Source organism: Lycorma delicatula, chromosome 1, assembly GCF_047948215.1.
Source record: "Lycorma delicatula isolate Av1 chromosome 1, ASM4794821v1, whole genome shotgun sequence".
Taxonomy (NCBI): domain Eukaryota; kingdom Metazoa; phylum Arthropoda; class Insecta; order Hemiptera; family Fulgoridae; genus Lycorma; species Lycorma delicatula.
The window spans coordinates 22296419-22315468 of NC_134455.1; the positions used below are offsets into that span (position 1 = coordinate 22296419).

General features: G+C 28.5%; 1 protein-coding gene across 1 annotated transcript in view; it reads left to right on the forward strand.

Moving 5' to 3' along the window:
• Positions 1–14534: 14534 nt before the first annotated feature.
• Positions 14535–19050, forward strand: part of LOC142317435 (uncharacterized) — a 57007-nt gene continuing 52491 nt past the window's right edge. The window contains exons 1-3 of the mRNA XM_075354001.1: positions 14535–14658; positions 16021–16295; positions 18658–18771. Coding sequence (XP_075210116.1) covers positions 14535–14658; positions 16021–16295; positions 18658–18771 — 513 coding nt within the window. The remainder of the gene's footprint in view (positions 14659–16020; positions 16296–18657; positions 18772–19050) is intronic.

Sequence of the window (19050 nt, forward strand, 5' to 3'; positions counted from 1 at the left end):
ATAATTTTTCAACTGAAAAAAAAACTATATATATATATATAATATTTATATATATAAAATTTATTAAATGGTAACACATGATAACTGACTAATTGGGGGTAGTGTTCCATAAGTTGGTTGATAAATACCATCTATTACTGTAGATGGTTTTTGTTATAATGTCTTCTACAACATCTGATCTCAAGTTCAATTCCTAGCAAGGATCTGGATTTTTTCACGTATAATTTCAATTTCCTAATTAAAATATATTCACAAACATATACAAGGTCGTAATAATAAGAAATAAGAATAATGTGTTTTTCTTTTTCTTGATTATCCTTATTTAGCATCCTACGGTATGTAAATAACTTTTTATTTTATGTTCTAAGGTCCATAAAAAAAATCCGCAATTATTTAGAAATTTGATGCGCATTCAAAAGTCAATGATCTTGGCATATGTTTATGGTCACTGGGTTATTTATCAATAAACAAGAAAAACGTGTTGCTCAACAATAGTTTTTAAATTTTACCATCTTGTTATAATAAATCTTTTTTTTTAACCTTTTTTTTGTCTTTTAAAGATTTTAAAATGAAAAATGAAAAAATTGTTTATTCCCATAGTTAGTTAAGTTAGTTTAGTAATGTTTAGGTCAAGATTAAAGTTAAGGTTAGGTAACTAACGATTCTGTGTACTGAATTTCAACATAATCTAATTCTCACTAACCTAAAATATTAAATAAATCTCTAATTAACCTAAGTATTAAATTGGCTGATTTATAATGTAAATACAAGAGAATATTGATACAAGTTCAAAACATTATCCTTACCGCTAAGGGAGTATGTAATTTTTTGATTTTACTCTTAAAATTTTTATAAGTAAAAATCTACAATAAAGTGACTACACTTTTTTTTGTATGTTTACAACCGATGTGTTGAACACAATATATGCCTTTTGAATGCATGTTATCTTTCTAAGTAATTACCAAAAACTTATTTAATCTTATGTTATGGAATAATATGTTGAAACTTTTTATTATTTTATTATTATAATTATGTAATTAAGGATATATATTTTTTTAGTATATATGGCTAATGTATAAATATTAAATATTGAGAAATTGAATATGTTTATTTTTATCTGTATTTGTAACATCTTGTTTACATAAAATAATAAAAATATTATGTAAATTGTATGATAATTTATTATTATAATTATTAATTGTAAAATAAAATAAATATTTTGTACAGTTATTGGTTTTTATTATTTTTATAATTTTGAAAAAAAAGTTGTAACTCACAATTAAATTTTAAAATATAAGGAACTGTGCTTCCAAATATCTTTTTGGACTTCTTGTGCAGATTTATTATTAACAGCATTGCCAATGAGTTGCCTTAGGTTTATAATTATACTTATACATTACAGGTTAAATACAATTTTATGCTCATGGATGGTTTAAATTTTAATATAATCTAATTATGAGTATTGAGGAATGTATTTTACATTGTTAAAAACAGGATACCTGAATTGTACTTCATCTTAATCAATTTCATGAGAAAAAAATGTTAATATAAAAAAAAATTCAGTATTTCTAAAATCCTGGTAGATTACAAATCCTGACCCATAGACAGATATGTAGAAGACTAGAAGTAGAAGAAGCTCTTGCAACCCGATGCCCACTTTTCTAAAACAACCCAACCAAAACTTACCAGACCAACAGACATCTGCCATCAGCCATCAGCCAGGCCCCAATACAACTATTGTACAGAGTGCATAATCATTAGAACTGAAGGAATCCTTTAGCTGGATACATTCTAGATTATGTTTGGTCTTAACATTGAAATGGCCTTCAGAGAATGAACTGAAAGGGATTTGCACTGAAAAAATGATACAAATACAACAACTCCACTGGTCACACTTCTTTTGCATCACCAAACGATCTATAATCTAGAAGGATCAGAAGGCAATCCTACCTAATCCATTCCTATAATATAAGACAATCCTGTAATTCATTAAAAAAATATAGATCCATCACAATAAAATATATAATCACCATTGTATAAGAAGGATCCAGCAAGAAAGGTCAAAAGTCCAGATCGTACTATTTACAGGGCAATATCCCCAACACACAAGCATTCAGTTCTGGCCCAGGCAATGTGCCATTGACGGAGACATCTTGTGAAGAAGTACAGTAATTTCATCACTACGTCAGTGGGCCAACCCAGTTTTTTTTAAGAATCAGTTAAAAGATGAATATTCCATTCAGGCCTGGTCAGTTACTGAAGCTGCCACTTATAGGAGTTGATTAAACAAATAGCACTTTTTAGAGCCAATCCATTGAGACTGATGTCAGTCTTAGTCTGTGCTGATCAATTAGCAGCTGAATCACAAAATGGCACTTTTTTGCTGCTACCAATATTACCTTTGGTCACTTTCCGATTGATTCCTTTGGTGATAGTTGTCCCCAAACATTGGGTGAAAACTTAAAATTGATGTTCCACATCACTATGCTTGATACAATGAATTTACCGGTAGCATTCAACCAAATTCATGTGTACAATAAATTTTTGTTAAGGAGGAACAAGAGTGACTGAAGATTCAAAGAGTTCTTTGCCTTTATCAAATCTGTTTTAACTGTCCTATAACTGTTCCAACAATCTTCTACAGAATTATAGCTTCAAAAATCCTGAAGACTTTACTCTCCTCTTAAAGGAAACCAATTTTCTTTATGAACAGTGTGTGATATTTTTCTGCTGCTAACTGCAAGAAATGCAGTCCTAGTTACCTGCTCCTATCCTACAGCTATTGTGGAAGGAACTAATATTTTAATGAAAACAGCTATTGTTTTCATTATTATTTCAGGAGCAGTTGATGCATCGCATTCCAGAGCTGATTTTGAAGGTGTAAGCAAATAGAAAAAGATGTCAAAATATTTTTGGTATAGAATATTAAATTACTTTCCTTGATACCAGCAGACATAGCTAGGAAAATAAAAATGTTGATCAAGCAGTTACAATGCTGCTGTTCTCCTGTCAGCTTCATTTGACAATTAATTGACTATGGTGGCAAAGAGGCCTTGAAAAATCAACCATCTTCCGCTACCACCAAAAGAGAGAATAATAAAAGTATTTTCAGAAGTAACTATACTTTAACAGTTACATACTTTTAACTATTAATATTTTCTCAACTGAAAATATATATATATATATAATTTATTAAAAGATAATACATGACAACTGGCCAATTGGGGATGGGTAGTATTCAGTAAGTTTACTGATAAATACCATCTATTACTGTAGATAGTCATTATAATATATGAACAGCAAAAGTATTTTCAAAAGTAGTAAAAAGTATTTTCATTGCGGCTATCTAATAAAAAAGAGCAATCTGCTGTGAAATACTTAAGTGCTGTGATACTATTCTAGGTCAGGATGCATCAATCTTCTTTGAGAAAATCTACAAACAATATAAATTATTGTAAAACCAAAAACATCACGAGTTCTGTACTGCACTATCAACCTAAATGGGCATATGGGAGGAAAACTGTGATACTTTTGGTGAGCTCAAATCATCCACCTCGCACCAAACAATCAGCAGTATAATAAGAAAGAAACATGTCCACTGGTTGACTGGAAGTGAACAGTTCATAATCGAGTTACTTGTGGATCCTGGCTCACAAGAAGATGTTTTACAAGGCTGTGAATACACAACAGAACAGCAATATTTCATGTGAAATAATGATTTTCTGGCAAATTAACTCTTTACAAATTTAATTTGATTGTTGATGTTTTTGTCTTGTCACTGATTTAAAAAACAATATTTTATAAAGTGCTAAAATTTAGGTAAATAAACAATTTATTAAGAGATATTGATCTAATTTTAATTTAATCAAATTTTACTTAAGTAATCTAGAATTTCATTGTTTTACTGTTAACAAACAGAAACAAATTATCACCAAATAAATATGATTTTAAAATTATGATAAAATAAATTATCAACATAAATAAATCTTTCACATATTACATAAGTACTTATTACAAAATTCAGCGATGACTATCATTGCATTGTAATTCATATTCTGTAACAATGTCTGTCAAACAAGAAATTCATTTAATTAACTGAAGACTTTTGAGCAAAGGTTTGTTTTTTACAATTTTAAATTTATTATATCATTTATAACTTAAGATGTTTATATTTCACTTTAAACCATAAGGTAGATTGTTTTCTCTAACAGATTATTTTGATTGAGAAAGAAGAGTAGCTTTTTTTATTTTTTATGTTGTCATGACCACATACGGAGAAGAGAATTTTTTTTATGATTGTAAAAATCATTTAGAGAATTTTGAATGTAGACAGAACTGCTAGTATCCTTTTAGATTTAAATAAATTTTCATATGATTCTCTAATTTGTATTCAAAAACACCTGCAATGCTTTTCTTGGTCTATGAATCTCATGGGTGATTTGAATTACTTTGAACAGTTATCACTTACCTGGAAGATAATTCATACAGGAAAAATAATCAGAGGCCAGACAGACAGATAATTGGATCATGAACCATGACAGAAAGAAAAAATTGACCATGTTAAACGTATATTAAACAGTGTACCACCACCCCATTCTAATCTTCACAGAATTTAGAAATGGCAAACTTAACAGAGTTCTTAAAATCTAGCTCCACTATAAAAAGCAGGACCAATGTACTGCTGCAGGCACTAAAATCATCCTTTGGAACATGAGAGTGAATCAAATAACATTTAACTTTACTAGACAGCAGCGGTATGCAGGATTTGGAAATGCCTATATAAAGTGCAGCAACAGATCAGTGTTCAAATATGAAGTGACTGCAAGGGTATTGTTTACAAAGTATGTTCCTAAGTAATGGATCTTATATCTAGGGAAAGAGGCTGTGAATACCCAACAGAACAACAAAATTTACTCCAACCTCAAAGAGTTGGAATCAGATGACACCAGAAGTTTGATAATAATATAAAATATAAGAAGGATTGGAGAATTTGATTCCTGACCAGTTTTTTCAGATGTAATTTAAAAACATATATACTATACTATATTTATAATTTCGTTGAAGTAAATTTTTAATTAATATAATCGTCAACCGTTATGTAAAAGTTCATAGTAGAACATATTTACACCATTCGATAATTCAGATGTTAGAAATTCGATTTCTATCGAATATTCATTTGCTAATCTAAACATTGTACCGTATTAAGATGGCGACGAGTAATGGTGTACACGATGTGCTGTTGTTTTCTGCTTGAAGTTTGTATCAGTTTTAAAAACATTTGATCTAAAACTTACTTCCGAACCTAAAAGATACTTGGATTTTTAATTTTGTTAGCTAGGTAATATTGTGTACTTATAATTTATTTCAACATGAAAACTGCTTTGATGGTTGCCGAAAAACCATCTCTGGCTGCTTCCTTAGCAAATATATTAAGTAACGGCAGGAATACATCAAAGAAAGGTAATCTATATTAGTTGAAGTTAAGCGTAGTTTTGTTCTATTGATATGTTTTTCTTACTGGTCCCTTATTCTGCTTAGTTAGGGTCATGTTCATCTTCTGGCTGTTCGTTTTTTTTGTCAATTTTTAATTTTGCATTCTGTAATTGCGTGTGAAGTACCACCCGCACTGGCCTGAACCAGTTTAATGAATTTGATATTATCTTTATAACCGAAACATTTCGGATAGAATTTGTACGCTCACAAGTTTTTAATTAATCTTTCCTCAGGGTTTATCTTATTACATGTTTGTTACCATAGAATGTACCTGTTAATGAAAATTATGATTTGTATTGCCAGTTTTTGTTGTTAGTTTGACCTTGGAATTTTTTATTGTCAGAATAGAGTTGAGAAAAAGAGTTAATGTATACAATTATAATAAACTTTAAGTGGAATCTGGTATCCAATCTGTGTCCTTTCCACTATTGAATATTTCCATAGTTCTGTGAATTTTCCTGCAACAATAGAAAAATTGTCATGAATAAAAATAAACCTTTCATATTAACAGAAAATTTCTTGATTAGGGTATGTCCATAAAATGTTTTAACATTCATTTATCCACATTATACATACAGTGAATAAAAATATTAAGTTATACACCTATACAAAATAATAATTTAGTCAAAATTTTATCCTTTACTGTTTATATTGTATCTAAACAAACTTTGATGGTTATATTCTTTTGACATTAAAAAAAATCTGTAAATAAATAAGTATAAACAAATTTTTTTTATAGCAAAAAATTAATGGATGACTTCCTTTTTTTGTTATGTGATTCTTTAATTTGTGTTTATTATTTATCATCAATATGTTTGAAGTTTTTTGCTAGTCAAAGTATATCAGCTGAATTAGAAATTTGTTGGTTTGGAAAACTAAACCTAAGGGTGTCAGTAAAAATGAAGTAATTTTGTGCAGTATTCTAAGGGTTTGGTAAAAGTCTAGTATTATTGTGTAGTATTCACTTCTTAATACACAGATATTTATAAAAATATCTGAATTTTATTAAAATACTATTTTGAAGTAACTGGTTTAGAGAAAATTATGTACTATTCCAGCAGAAAAACCTTTCTGCTGGTGAGATGTAACCTCCGGGAGATATAACCTTACATCTCGCAAACATCTGGTTACTATGAAACATTGTCCAAGCTGTGTGTAGAAATTATTGTTTGATTTTATGTACTGAATTTTGTCTATTCATTCAGTTAAAATCCACTTTTTAAAATTTCAATTAGTCATAAGATTTATTATCTTCAGTTTAATTATTGTTCTAAATAAAATTCTCAGGGAGAAGATGCTTAATTTTTATAGGATTACTCATATGATTTAAATAATATTTTTTTTTGGCTGATAACCTAATAATTTAGTACAAATTTGCTGTTAATTGTGAAAATGTTTAGCATACCATTTTGGACATCTGGTTGCTACTCTAATAGAATTGTTACTTTGTGTACTGATTTTTCTTCAATTGCTGATGATCTTATTTATAGGAGAATATGTGTTATTTAGAAACAGTTTATTACTACATTTTTCAGAAAAGTGTAAACTTTTAAAAATGTAAGCAAAAATTAAATTCTTTTATGGTGAAGTGAAAAATTGGTAAAAACAAAATTTAATGTTAAAAAGTTAAAAAAAATACTAAAAGTTAGACAATTACAAAATAAAAATAAATAGAAATTATTTAGATAATTTCTTTATTAATGACAGAAATATAATAAATTATTTGAAAAATTATTATTTCAAAGTTGGCAATAAAATAAAATCATTCTGTAAAGTACATTAAGTATATCATGCACTGTGAAGTATGCTGTCATTAGTTAAGATTTTCTGTAAATTTTAGTGTAATTGTGATCGGTTTGCCATTGAAATAATACAACAGAGCAATACACTGATATGGTATCTGTTTTGAGTATGTACAATGGTAATGTTACAGCTGCTACAGTAGAATGTGAAAGATGTATTCCAAATCGCAGGATTCCAATCCCAAAACAAGTAACGCGACTTTTCGCAATCTTTGGGAAACAGTTTCACTACCTATTATTCATACGTACCAGCTACAAACGATCTATCCAACACAACACTGTTATTGATGAAATTATTATCGATTCAGTTCAGGTGTCAGTACATGACATCTTTCTAACTGGATCACAGTTTTGCATCCAATGGTTTAGAGATATTTAAACAAGGCAAGCCTTGTCCTTGTTATAAATAGCCAGTTCAACATCTACACCCAGGAGATAGTCCACTTTGCTTGGAGTTCTGTAACTGATGGAATACAAATTGACAACTTTACAGGTATGCTTTGTTTACTGATGAGGCAATTTCACTTGCGATGGCATCAACAACTTATGCAAATGAGCATACATGGGCAAAAGTAGATTCGCATGACATGTTGGAAGGCAATTTTTAGCACCAATTTAGCATCAGAGTATGGTGCAATCAATGTATCAGATGTTTGGACCATTCATATTACATGGCAGCTTAAATGCTGAGTTCTTGCATTTTCTTCAAGAACAATTGCCACAGCTGCTTGAAAATGTTCCTCTAGTGCTGAGAAGCAAAGTGTACTTCTAGCACAATGGCACATCTCCCCACTTCTCGTGTGCCATTTCCACTAAACTTCTTTCTTGAAAAATGGATCGGTCACAGAGGTCCACATTCCTTGCCATCATGATTGCCTGGTCTAACATCTTTAGATTTTTGCATCTGTATGGATGAAAAATAGTATATAAAATAAAAATATGTTCTTGTGAGGAATTAATTGTCGTCTGAGCAACTTAAGGGCAGCCCTTAAGAAGTAAAAAGAACAACAAAAGAGTACAGATATGTGTCAAGAAATGTGTTGAAAATGGTAGGCTCATTTTTGAACATTTATTATGAACTGTACACTTTAGTATACTGTTTCTAAATAAAATTTAAATTTGATTAACTTTTATTCAACTTATCTTTACACCATTTTGTTCAGAATTAGATTCCCTACAAGTTGTGTTTAAAAAAGTTTTACATGTTTATTACCCATTTAACAAAGTTATTGTAAGTCAAAAATAAAAAACAGGGTTTTTACCCCAATTTATTGGTTTTCACTCCAGGTTTCTCTAAAACTACAGTTCTGGGACCTGTTTTATTCAATTTTGCAGGTCAAAAGCCATAAGAAATTGCTAATTCTGCCATTAAATTAACATCTAAAAATTTCAGTACGACCTCATTTCATCTGGGTAGCTGAACTCCAAATGAAACATCTCATTAGCCGTAACTTGCAAAAACCATTATAGGACATACGTTTATCTAAACATTTTCTATTATTTGATGAGTAGAATAGGTTATGAAAGACCCAGGAGAACTTCGTGTACACCTGCACATATATCAAACCTATTATTATGCAATTTCTTATGTCAGCTTAAAGTGTAACGTTTTTAGGAGGAAGTTTGCATAATACTTGGAACTTTGCATAAAATACACCTAAGTATTTTTGTAACACATATTATTCATAAAAATATTAAAAGAAATGTTTGGAACAACTCATCCAAAACTATAAATTCAGAAATATTTACTTACATTTAACAATAGTTTTTTATTTCCTGTGTATGTTGTAGTTGTTCAAATAATGAACAATAAGCAACCTCCCTCCCCGTAGTTTCAATGAGACGAGAATGATATGTATCTCATGCAAATGAGGTGAAGTTTTATACAGATTCAAGCCGACCATTCCTGAGACATGTAGCACAACATGTACATGTTAACTGTATCCTAACTACCAAAGTACATTGGTATCCATGGTGTTTAAATCTGTATAAAAACAACTAACTTTTACTAGGATTTGAACTTCATAACCTATGACTGTGAAAATCAGTTGTTAAATAACTGATTTGTGATGACAAGTACCCTAGCCTCATGAACTTTTTAACAATATTGAAAAAAAGTCAACATAACTGATTTAAATAACCACTAGAAAAGATCTGCACTGCAATATGAATTAAATGTTTTTGATTTATATATACTGTAACAATGGAAATTTTGTTCTGAGGAATTACAGCACACGGTGTTATCTGTCCCACTTATAGCAGCAAATGTGTCAACTGTGTAAAATTAACTTTGTTATAAAATGTTACTTTGACCACCTAAGAATAATTTTAAAAAATTATAAACTTTTTGTTTCACTACTATTAAAATAAGACTATTTATTTCTCTTCAAATTTTCTTTTGTGGAATTAATTCATCTTTGTTCTTGTGTAATTAGAATGCATTAATTGGGTTAATTGATTCCAACAGGGTGCTGAATTCAGAAAGTTCTGGAGTCCAAAATCAGAATTACGTCGGTTTCAAGATGGCAGTACTTGTGAATCTGTGGTTTGGGATACACCAGATGCTCCATTTTGTAGATGTCGTCTTATAACTCAACGCATTGTACAATTTCTCCTTAAAAATAAATTTAAATTAACAAAAACTTCATATGTTTATGTATCAAATCAATTGGAATTACTTCTGAAAGACAAATTGGTATGTTTATTTAATGACAAATTACCTCCGAAAGATATGTTTTGTTAAGATCTAATTATATGCGTGTGAGTAATTAAATATACGTTATTTTTAAGTGAGGTAAAAATTCAACCAGTAATCTACAAGAAAAATAAAAAATATAAAAAGTATTCAAGATATATATGAATTTAATAAATAGTTTATTTTTTTTTTTAACATAAAGGTATTGAGGAGTAATGATACAAATCTAATAAAAATATCCCCCTAACAGAGCCATAATTTGGCAATGTCAGATTTTAATCTGTTCACAAAATTGAAGAATCTTCGGACTACTCAACACTTTAAAAGGAATAATAAATGATTGTGTCAATGTCTGGATAGGTACTTTGACAATGCTATTCCTTGAATAGAGAATAAACAAACTCGTGTCATAACACAAGTGCTTGAATTATTTGACTACGTCAAGAAGTAACATAAGTATATATGTAACTTTTGTGTTGTAAATTTTTTTAAATTTATTTGTATTACTTAATCAGATAAATAATAAGTAAAATCTATAAATAAATAATAATTGAGTATTAATTAATTTATAAATAGCTCTCATATTACAGATGTTACTTAAAGGCTTTTATTTTCATTGACATTTGCTTTTTTCTTTTGTAGACATGCACAAAAAAATATTTTTGCATATAATTGATTTATTTTCAGTTCTGACCTTTTCCACAATCCCTACTATCTGTCTTCAAATAAATTGAAATTCACCTCAGCAATACAGAAAAGAACATATTAAGATATAAAACCCAATTTTATTTTTATTAAGTGGTTTGTATGAAGTGAATCTTCAAAGACAAGCTTTTTCTGAAAGAAACTTTTACTCTATATAAATAGTATAGATTATAAGATGGATAAAATAAAATATTAAAATTTGTTTTGTTGTTGTGCAAGTTAAATATAGGTTTTTCATAATTTTTCATTTTTCTTTTTTATTTCAGCATTCAAATTAACACACAACATATAAATTATGATTCAATGTTTTAAAAAATTAATAAAATAAAAAGGAATTAATAGCAGTATGTATTTCAGTATATTACACCATTTGAAGCACAATAAGTTATGTGAAACAACATTTAGTTGCTTCTCTTCTTTTTTTTTTTATTTTGAGAAAATAAGAAACATAGGTACTGGTAATATTAGTAGTTAAGTTGTGATCCTCAATAGGTAGCAAGAGAATGTTTTTTAGATTCTATAATTAAATGATGGTTTATAATTAGTCTCATAGGGGTTAAATATGATTTTTTCTAACTGTTTTTTTTTCAGTTATTTCCTTGACATTTATCAGCAAAATTTATTCTTTCAGGTGTCACATGTAAATGGAAGAAAACCAGTATTTGAGGAGAAAGAACGTAAGTTAATTTTTAACAAAGAAGCAATTGTTGAAGATTTTCATCACATTGGTAAACATGTTGTCAAAAGAATAGAAACAAAATCAACCAATGATAACATAGTAAAGATAACATATTAAAGAAACTTTCACTAAATTTTGAAAAACTGTTATCTGAATTGTACACCGAATCTTACCGATTCCTTAATGCAATACAAATTCCACCATCAAGATTATTCAAACACCGTTTCAAAAAGTTAATTGTTGATCAGTTAATATTGCCTACCTATGCAGACTAATTAATTCATTCTGATAAAAAAGTAGTAAATAAATGATCAGCTGTTATTTCCAAACTATAGACAAAATTAGTTATTTGATGCTGTTAAAATTTTTTTTCACAATTCAGTCAGTTTTGTTTTTTAATAGTTAAATTTCAACATACGTATTCAATTTTTTCTTAAGTAATTTACATGAATCTTTTCAAATTTAAATTTTCAACATTTCTAATTGAAAAAAATATATACCTATTACCCATTTAACAAATTTTTAATTCAAGCAGTTTATATATTTTCATACGTATGTTCTAGTCTTTTACTCTTTGTCAGATGTACTGATTTTGATGAATTCTTTTTTTTGATTTTGTAGATGAAGTTCCTGTGATGGTTCATTGTATCTTTCTTGCTTCTTTGAAAATTATTTTTTTGACAAAATAAGTTAAATATTATTTGGAGATATTTTTACATTTTTGTTGGGATTAAGGCTTTAATTTGGTTCTGACTTCAAAAGTTATAAAGAACTCTTGCTTTAAAGAATTAAAAAGGTAATATTTCTTCCATTTTTTAGTTCAGTTTTTCAAATTTAGTTTGTTTTTTTTTTTTAATTTATTTTATTTTTATTTATTTTGTTGATATAAAAAAATATTGTGTATATTTATCGATTAGTATTTTTATTAAAATATTGCCATAACAGATGCTAGAAATTTTGATTGGGAGAGTTGCGAGTTTACATTTACAGTATGTATATGTGTCTTAATATGTCAATTTTTCTCATTGGCCCATACTATTACGTCGAGGTTTGAGTCAGGTAGATAAAATCAAGAACATAAGGCATGTATATATCTTCATATAATATTACATCTACTTTGTACTCCTTTGTGTGGCTCTTATTTTACTGTATTTATGTGAACAATTCCCTTGTTCCCTTTGTTTAAAGGGACCCTTTAAAAATAAATATGATAATTTCAATACTGAGATCTTGTAATTGCCAATCTTTTTTCTGTAACTAATTCTAATGAATGTTTGTTTCAGTTCTACACATATGCAATCTTAAATTTTTCTTTATTTTGTTAATGTCATCTTCCTTAATTTTTTTTTATTTCCCTGAGGTATTTGCAATACTGGATATATGGTCTTTTAATCGGTACTGATCTATCTTTTTTGTTCTTACACCAGTATATATATATATATTAAATTTCCTGTATCAAGTTCAACAATAATAATTTAAAATAGTAAATTATAAAATTTCATACTAGAGTTAAACAGAATTAATTTTGAAATTACTTGATTAAAAAAAAATGATTTTACTGGCAGGCTGCAAACTTTCTAAGGTCACAGTAAGTTTTGCTTCAGCATGAAAAGACCTTATCACACAATACAGTTAGTTGTTGACTTAATAAGTGATATACTTTCCTATTTTTTATATTTTTTTTTGTCTTATAATGATGTATTTGGTTATAATTATTATTGTAATAATAATTAAATAAAAATGAAGTATTATTATTTAAACTGAATTAAAATTGTTGTAATTCATTTTAAATAATTGTTTTGGCTGTTTTATATGAAAGGGAAATTAAATTATAGACAAAAACGGTTAATTTGAACCTTAACAGTTGTGTTTCTATCTCTGGGAAGTTCTCATTTCAATACTATAGCTTTTTTAAAAATAATAATGTTTAAAAAAACTACTAATAAATTTGTTCTGAATTCAGAAATCCCTGACCACAAAATAATAAATTGAGGAAATTTATGACTTAAATCAGTGTTACGTAAATTATGTTTCTTAAGTATAATTTATTATTATAAAGTAAACACAATTTAAACATTATTATTTTTAAAAAAGTTATAGTATTAAAATGAGAACTCCCAGATAGAATCACAATTGTTAAGCTTGCAATTAACAGTTTTTGTCTATAATTTGATACCACATGCTAGGTAAGATGATATGCCAGTATTCAAAAAACAAAAACCCAGACTGAAGTTTTCCATATACACAAATCTTTATCTTCTTTACACTGCAGTTATTTTTTTATTTCTATTAGTTACTTAGTACTTCTCCATCCCCAGTATTCTAGTAAATAGGGTAACGGAAAATCAAAAGCTTGTTTTATTTACTTTAAGAAGTATATTTTATTTGTATTACAGTATATTGCAATTGCATAATTGAACCTAGAATACAAATGATGTATTGTCAGCATAACTTACTTAGCATCAGTCAGTTTTGTAACATCCAAAACATAAATCAGTGACAATAAGAGGTCTTTATAGAAACATTTGGAATTCCCAATTTTAGAATTTTTCATCAGACAAGAGAGGTTTTTTGTTCATTACTTAAGTTTAATTTCGGCTCTACTACTTGAGTCCTTTTTCTTAAAAGTGACATTATTAATGTTAATGAAACACCTCCTATACCATAGTTTACAAAACAATATAAAGAACAGAATTGAAAGCTCTGGACAAATCTTTTCTCTAATGGATTGTTAATAGATATCAATCCAGGGAAGATAAAAGTAGTCAGGTTCTTGTTGATACCAAATTATCAAAAAAAGACTGATCTATCTAAGAATTTAGTCACCTTTTTGTGAATTACTTTTTTAAGCAATTTTTGGACAGAGATCAACTGACCAGCCTGTAACTCAGTATTTTGTCCTGTAACAATTTTTTTATTTCCCTTATTTTTAAGAGGTCTAAAACTATTGATTCTATAAGACAAGATGAAAACATGTTAAAGATTTAGTACATTCATTTAATGTACTAAAAACTTAAGCAAATTATTTCTGTATAATTTTAAGATTATGAGATGATATCTCTTGCCAGCTAGAGGAGTTTTTAAATTTTAACTTGGACAAAATATTTAATTCTTTACGATAACTTTTAAATGACTGCAGACAAAAAAAACAATAACATTCATGGAGAAAACTGATAATGATAGAGAAGCAAACCCAGAATTGCTATTTTCATCATCTTCATTCATTCAATCTTCAGTGAGATCTTACTATATCATCGATCCTGAAATCCCTGTCCTGGAAGTTGGCAAATAACTTTTTAATTATTGTGACTGATATTTTTCCTCCAAAATTTGCATATAACATACCAATTGCTAAAGCAGGAACAGGGATTGGTGGAAGCTAGAAAGAAAAGTGTAAAAGAGAAGAATAAGTTCAGTTATATCTTATATACTTTTTGTTGACATTGTTCAATCAAAGATGTGAAATAATGCAAACATTGGAACTACAGTCCTGCAAATTGGAACGGTAAAATAAAAAATAATATTTATTTCAGGTAAAGTAACAAAATTATAATTAGATTTTGCGAAATGGGTCAAGAAGTTTTTAGCACTTCATTGTAATTTAGTTCAGTTGATTATAACATGAATCTACATTATAACTAGTGAACTTTTTTTTGGTTCAGGCGATAATATCTTTTGTCATAAAAGAAACTCTCTGAAAATTTATCAGTAGCATTAAGATCATATTTTTCTGATGTAGAAATAAATTTTAAAACAAAATTACATCTGTAAATAATAAAAATTCACAAAAATGTTAATGTAGATTTTAGTAACATACAGTCTGTTTTTACTTGGTAGGTAGCACCACTGATTGATTACAGTATAGCATCCAGATTTTTTTATTTTACTAATGTAATGAAATTAAATTCTTATCATACCTCACTGAATAAATACAACAGTTTAATAAATTTTTATTTTAATTATAATTAATCATATTGGCAATATAACTCTTAAATATTCCTCTTTTTATGGTTTGTGTAGACTTTAACCCTTGAACAAAAATCATAGCTTTATATGTATAGCTTTGTTTAATAAAGTATCATAATTTTTTTAAAGTTATGTTAAAACTAATAAGGACTTCAGTCTTTCTTTTTTTTAGAATTTTATGATGTAAATCTTATGAAATTTGTTAAATATGGTCTTCATCCTTTTTTTGAATCTCCAATACTGTTCTCATATTATTCAGTCTCTATTTTTGTTAAGTAGGTAGAGGTATTAAACTATCTGATTTCAATATAACTCTCTCCATTTATGATTTTGTTTATTTAATGAAATCATTATCTATCACTGAATCAATATAATATAAACAAAATTTAAAAAAATAATTAATTGGATTATATAAAGTATTATATTGTATTGATATGTATTATATGTTAAATATTTATATTTGTTAAATTATGTATTAAATAAATACATATTTAAATTTATAAAAAATTGTGATGTCGTATACAGATGTTTCTTTGGAAAACCATAGAATTTTACCCCAGAAGAAATTCATTATAGTTAGGAAAAAAAACTTATTTACACATAAAAGATAGAGATAAGACAATTTTAATTTCAATTAAACTGTATTACATTTACTACTGCGGTATTGTCTGGTTTTTCAGTTGAAGTAACAGTATATATTCAAGCATATAATGAATTGAATCCAAAGTTTACTGTTGGTTCATGGTCACCTAGTGATCCTACAATTCGAGTGTCTGTACCTGAAGAGAAACCAGTTGGTTCTATAGTATTAGTTTTATCAGCTATTGATTCTGTAAATAATTTACCGATATCTACATTTGTACCATCTACTAGATTACCATCAGGTTTTGCAGTGCACACGTCTGGTAACATTGAATTGACTGAAAGATTGGATTTTGAAAATATGGAAAATAAGGTACTAATATATTTGCTCACTACTGTTTATGTTTATTATCTCTCTCTCTCTCACTCTCCCTCACTCTCTCTCTCTCTCTTAATCAAAAATCGAAAATTAATGACAGGTAGAAAACATTCTGTATGTATTTTAATATTTCTAATATGTTTTTAATATAATGTATATTTTAATTATGCCCTGAAGAATCACAAATATCTGTAAAAGTCTCTAACAAAATGAAAAGAGAGAAAGATTTTATACAGACACACGCACACATAGTGTACACATATACAGAGTGAGCAGGAATTAATTTCCTATTGAGAATTGTTTAAATATTTCATAAATTTTCATGAAATAAAAATCATTTTGTTCAGTGGTAGAATTGTTATGCACTGCTAAATTTCCACATAAGCACCACCATTGTCCACCAGTTTTTGTAAATGGATGGGGATATTTGCGACATACTTCTGCAGATAATTCAACAGTATGTTTCCAAGAACTTGGTGAATTGGCTCCTCCAATTCAACAAGGGTTTTTGGGTTTTGTTCGATAAACTCCCCCTTTTACCTATCCCCAGAGGAAGAAGTCACAGGGCATTAGGTTAGGACTCCTAACCTAATCATGGCCATTCAAGGGGACCATGATATCCTAACAAGTGTCCTGGAAAATAAGTGTTGAGCCACGCACAGACAGAACTTGCGAAGTTAGCCTGGACCCTATTGTTGTATAAAGATTAGGTCATTGTAATTGTCCCATGTGGATACAATATCGTGAACATCGTCTTCAAGCATATCAGGTAATGAGGTATGGATTCACAACTTTCATGGGTGTCATGCTTGGATGATGTTGGCTTTTTTCAACAACCACTCTCAGATCCTCTGTTGCCCAATAATAACTGTGAGTCGGTTAAGAAACCTCCCAACATGAAATATGACTCCATCTGATCACAGGATATTGCAAAATATTGAACCAGTCTAAATACCAAGCAAACATCATCTCCCCATATTCCAACCAATGATTACAGTCTTGCGTGATAATTCCTGGCAGTAATGTGGTTTCAATGGATGAAAATTCAATTCTTTCTTGAAAACAGATCCGGTTGTGTGTCGAGTTAAACCACTTTCATGAGATGCCTGTCTTTGTGATTTCTGAGGACTTCAAGTGAACATCTCCTAAAACACTTGCCCATTTTCCTCTGTCCTGAATGTTGAGGAGTGTCCCCTAACATCTGGTGCAGAACCTGTATCCATTAGTTTTGAGTGACAATACTTATGTCTTTGCATCTACCAAGGCACACTTCGCCATTATCTCTGTACTTAAACCACAGACCACCATACTTCGTACCAGGATGCCAGTTGAGCCCACTCCCGCGAGGTTAGATGTTGTGTCATGGTCTGCCACTGATACCTGCAATGATTTTAATAAGATATCATGTAATAAATTCTACCACTGCAAGGAAAGATGCTTTTTGTTTCATGATAATCGGTTAAATATTAAAAAAGTTATAAACAGTTTTCAATAGGGAGTTAATTCGCGCCCAGCTGTTACATAGTGCTACAGGAGGTTCCTACTAAACTTTATGGGTGTATTCCTCTGATTAAAATAGTGTAAAAAGTAAACATAAATATGAGTCCAAACTAATTCATTTTTTACTTATACCCAATAAAAAATATTCTCTTTTTGGTCATAAAAGATAAAAACCGAATTTTTTTTGCTATGCGGTAATGTTTTGGGATGCTTCCTCAATTGTAGTGCATGTTTCAAGAGCCAGAAGTTGGTAGTTTGAATTAAATATAATAAGCCACTAAAACATTATTGTACAGCAATTTATTTCAGAAAAATTCTTGATAGTTCCAAATATTTATATACTGAGATTTGCCAAATCAAGCTTTTATGAATCACGTGATGCATGGATGGCAGATGCCAAATATTGATAATTATGTATGAAATCATAAAATTGATATCATTCTACCAGTTGTGTAAGTCTACCTCAAATCATACCTCTAGTAAGATATTTTAACTAACAGAAAATTAAGTTGTTAACTTCCCAATATTTGTTCTATATAAAAGAAATAATAGTAATAATAGATTTTCATATTTTGTTTTTTGTGTATGTAAAATATTCTTTTATATTTGTGTTTGTAAATGTAAATAGTTTTATCCAACCTATTAAATTATTATTTATAACCTGTAATTGTAAGAATGTTAAATTTCATTTTCTATGTTTATTTTATTTATTTAATGTTTGTAGTTAAATGATAAGAACCACATACACAGTATTTCACTATCAAAATTTTTAATAGATTAAAAAATGTAATTATTTTACGATAAAGTTTTTTTACAGTATACGCAGAATATTTTATTAATGTTTATTTCTTACCAGACGTTGAGTTTTCGAGTGCAAGCTTTATCTAATGATCAACAAAGAGTATCTGAAGCTCTAGTATTATTAATAGTTGAAGATATTAATGATCATACTCCACAATTCTTAGAACAGGTAATATTTATTATTAAACCGTAAAATACAAATATTTAATTATAATTTTACAGAAGTTTTATCAGTTTTTTTTATGCGTTAATGTGTGATAAAAAAGATATTAGCTATCTGAATCTAATTATTACTTACTATGAGGAACGTTCAGTAATTAACGAGACAAACTGATGTAGAAAAAAAAATTTAATCTATGATAATGAAACTTGCACTACTTTTCAACATAGTTTCCAGCAACATTTAGACACTTGTTCCACTGTTCTGTGAACTTTATGATTTCTGCTG